Here is a 3978-nt window from a genome sequence, read left to right as displayed (position 1 = left end):
TCGTTCGAGGAGAAATATTTCGAGGTCGACGCGAGGTTCGAGGAGCTTATAATCGAGCGTACACCAGAAACGGGCGCTGCCGGCCCCAATCCGTTCGACATGTTTCGAGTGCCGGGTAATCGCGATAACCCTCCGCAAGTCCACGCCAATATGAAGTTACCGCGAATCGACCTTCCTACGTTTTCGGGTTCGTACGAGAATTGGTATCCATTTCATGATGTGTTTCATTCGATGATACATACGAACACTACATTACCGACCGTACAAAAGATGCATTATCTGCGATCATCTCTCAAAGACGAAGCGGCAGACGTTATTAGTTCATTAGATATAGCGGCCGAAAATTACGAAAAAGCATGGGCGATGTTAAAAGAGCGATATGATGACCAGCGGGCTATAATGCAGAAGCACATTAAAGCGATATTCGGACAGTCAGTGTTGCATAAGGAAAATCATGCTGAACTGAGGCATCTCTTGGATAATGTATTAAAGCATTTGCGAGCGTTAAAGGTATTAAAACGTCCTGTCGACCAATGGGACGATCTTATTATTTACGTAATTACAACTAAATTGCCGCCGGCCACAAACAAAGAATGGGAGACTAGCCTCAAAGATTCAAATATTCCGACTCTCAAACAATTAACGGATTTTTTGACTCACAGGTGTCGTACACTAGAAGCGGTTGATAGGAATCCTCAAAGCCCCGCATCGTCTAATAGCGTTGGTAAGACAAATACAAAGAAGTCTACTGTAGCAAACGTAGCAACTGGCAATTCAGGATGTGTCCTTTGCAAGGGCGATCATCCTATCTTTCTTTGTGGCAAATTTCTCGGGTTCTCAGTCGACAAGCGTTTTCAAGAAGTCAAAGCCCTCAAGTTGTGCTTAAATTGTCTCAAATCCACAGATCATCGAGCGAAGAATTGCAACGCCGGCTCATGTAAGAAGTGTAGTAAGAGGCACAATACTTTATTACACATGGAATCAACCCCGCAAGCGAAGGAAACTGAAACGAAGTCCACGGATGTGGTTGCCTCTGTGCAATCAGCATCATTAACGAGCGTAAATCACGTCACACGGTTGTCAGGGCAGCATGTCTTACTGTCCACAGCAATCATTCACGTTCAGGATAATAAAGGAAGTATTCTACCGTGTCGAGCTATTCTCGATGCTGGCTCGCAAGCGAACTTCGTGACATCAGAACTAGTCGAAAGGCTCGGGCTCAAGCGACATCCTACCTCTGTGCCAATAAGCGGAGTGGGAGAATCGAGCACTGAAACGCATAGCTACGTTAACATAATGGTGCAATCTCGTTTCAACGGCTTCAAGGTAGAACTCAGATGCCTTGTGCTGCGTAAAATTGTACAGGACATTCCAAATACACCAATGAGAAGATTGGACATTCGCGTTCCACCAGGAATCAAGTTAGCGGATCCCAATTTTATGGAGACATCAAAGATAGACATACTCATAGGAGCAGGACTTTTTTGGGATCTCCTCTGTGTAGGTCAGATAAGGACCACACCAGATCAGCCACGTTGGCAGAAAACACAATTCGGCTGGATCGCAGGAGGTGAAATCAGCACAAGAAAGACGCAGTCCGAAGCAACGATCTGCAATCTTATCACCAACGAAGCACTCGATAATGCTATAGCGAAATTTTGGGAAATCGAGCATGGCGCGCGGAAGATCAAGATGTCAGCAGAGGATCGTAAGTGCGTAGAGCATTTTAAGTCAACGGTCAAGAGAAATTCAACGGGCAGATTTATAGTCAAGCTCCCGATCAAGCACGAAGAATTAGCGCGGCTCGGTCAATCAAAGGACATTGCTACACGACAATTTATAAATCTCGAACGCCGTCTAAATCGTAATCCGTCGCTCAAAAAGGATTACACGGACTTCATCCATGAATACGAAGCGTTGGGGCATTTGAGAGAGGTGCAAGGTCAAGATATAGAAACCTTCCCGCACTGCTATTTGCCTCACCATTGCGTGATCAAAGAAGAGAGTGATACGACCAAACTAAGGGTTGTATTCAACGCCTCGTGCAAAACGACAACGGGCGTTTCACTTAATGACTGCCTGATGGTCGGGCCCTCACTGCAGCAGGATCTCTTTTCTATTATTTCAAGATTTCGTACGTTTGAATTTGTTTTAGTTGCAGATATAACAAAGATGTACCGCCAGGTGTTGGTCGACGAATCACAGGTATCTTTGCAACGTATCCTGTGGCGCGACACTCCGGATGGTCCGATAAGAGTGCTAGAATTATTAACAGTCACGTATGGCACTGGCGCAGCAGCCTTTCTTGCCATTAAGTCAATCAGAACACTGGCAGAGATTGAAGCAAAGAACTTCCCGATTGGATCGAAAATCGTGTTGCGGGACTTTGACGTCGACGATCTCATTACTGGGGCAAACACGAAGGAAGCAGCACTGCAAGTTCGTGATGAGACTACAAAGCTTCTTGAAAAAGGTGGTTTCGTATTACGCAAATGGGCTTCCAACAGTCCTGATCTGCTTGTTAATCTTCCTGACTCTTCCATGATGAATTCAACACGAACATTGGACAAAGAAGGTATGTGCAAAACATTGGGCATTCAATGGAATCCAAAGGATGATGTATTGCTGTATCGAATACAAATCAAAGCGGACACTAATCAGCGCGTGACAAAGAGAACAATTTTGTCATGTGTCGCACAGATATTTGATCCCTTAGGTCTTCTTGGACCGGTCATAATACTTGCAAAAATGTTGATTCAACGATTATGGACATTGCAGCTCGGCTGGGATGAATCTTTGCCCGCAGAGTTGCACACGCAATGGAGTAACTACAAATCGCAACTTAGCCAGTTGAATGATATTCGCATTTCCCGCAGAGCAGTCGAAGTTAAATCAAGCACACGCATTGAGCTGCACGGGTTTTGCGACGCGAGTCAAAATGCATATGGAGCATGCATATACTTACGCACTACAAATCAAAGAAAAGTGCATACTACAAAGCTATTATGCGCGAAGTCACGAGTAGCACCCCTGAAAGCCGTGTCTTTGCCTCGATTAGAGCTAAGCGCTGCGCAACTGTTGGCGCAACTAACCGACAAAGTCGTTTCTATTTTGGAATTGAAGATTGACGCAGTATACCTTTGGACAGATTCTCAAATAGTTTTGGATTGGATCAACTCCTCAAGTCGAAGATTCAACACTTTCGTTGCCAATAGAGTGGGTGACATACAAGAGCTCACATCGGTTCAAAGCTGGTCTCACGTAGGTACCGAATGTAACCCTGCAGATATTCTATCGCGTGGAGCCACTCCTTCTGTTCTCAAGGACGCAGATCTATGGTGGAATGGTCCATCGTGGTTGCGCGACGACGAATCCTCATGGCCTAAAGTCGTACGATCTTCAGTCAATGCGGAAGAGCTACCTGAGCAGCGAAAGACAATCGTAGTCACTTCTACTTCACATGAAGAATTCGACATCATCGATAGATTTTCGTCATATGTTCGATTGATTAAAACGATTGCGAGGTGTCTTCGTTTCGTGCATAACGCAAGATCCAAACCGAATGATCGTAGGTTCGATTCCATTTCCGCTCAAGAATTGGAAGTATCTCAAAGGCTTATCATTAGAAGAATACAGCGATTAATATTTCACATGGAAATTGAAGCTATCGAAAATCAAAGACCAATTAGGAGAGATAGTCGTTTGCTTGCTTTGAACCCCTTTTTAGATCACGAAGGATTATTAAGAGTTGGTGGACGTCTGAAAAATGCTAATATCTCCTATGAAATCAAGCATCAGCTGATATTACCAGCACGTCATCGGCTCACTTGTCTCATTATTGAGCAAGAGCATAAAAGATTACTACATGCAGGACCTCAGGCCACTTTGGCAGCTATAAGAGAACGTTATTGGCCTCTGAGTGCTAGAGGGATTGTTCGCGAAGTTGTGCATAAGTGTATCATCTGTGTCAAAGCTAGG

At 44.6% G+C, this 3978-nt stretch overlaps 1 protein-coding gene across 1 annotated transcript; it reads left to right on the top strand.

The window, feature by feature from the left end:
• Positions 1–270: 270 nt before the first annotated feature.
• Positions 271–3933, top strand: LOC112458302 (the record flags this gene model as incomplete). Its single annotated transcript, XM_025021912.1, has 1 exon — positions 271–3933. A coding segment is annotated over exon 1 (3663 nt), but the record flags the coding sequence as incomplete, so codon positions are not given.
• Between the last annotated feature and the right edge of the window lie 45 nt (positions 3934–3978).

Source organism: Temnothorax curvispinosus, unplaced genomic scaffold (genome assembly GCF_003070985.1).
Source record: "Temnothorax curvispinosus isolate PA1 unplaced genomic scaffold, ASM307098v1 QBEX01000130.1, whole genome shotgun sequence".
Taxonomy (NCBI): Eukaryota; Metazoa; Arthropoda; class Insecta; order Hymenoptera; family Formicidae; genus Temnothorax; species Temnothorax curvispinosus.
The sequence above is the reverse complement of the archived record's forward strand: the minus strand, read 5'-3'. Positions and strand labels throughout refer to the sequence as shown.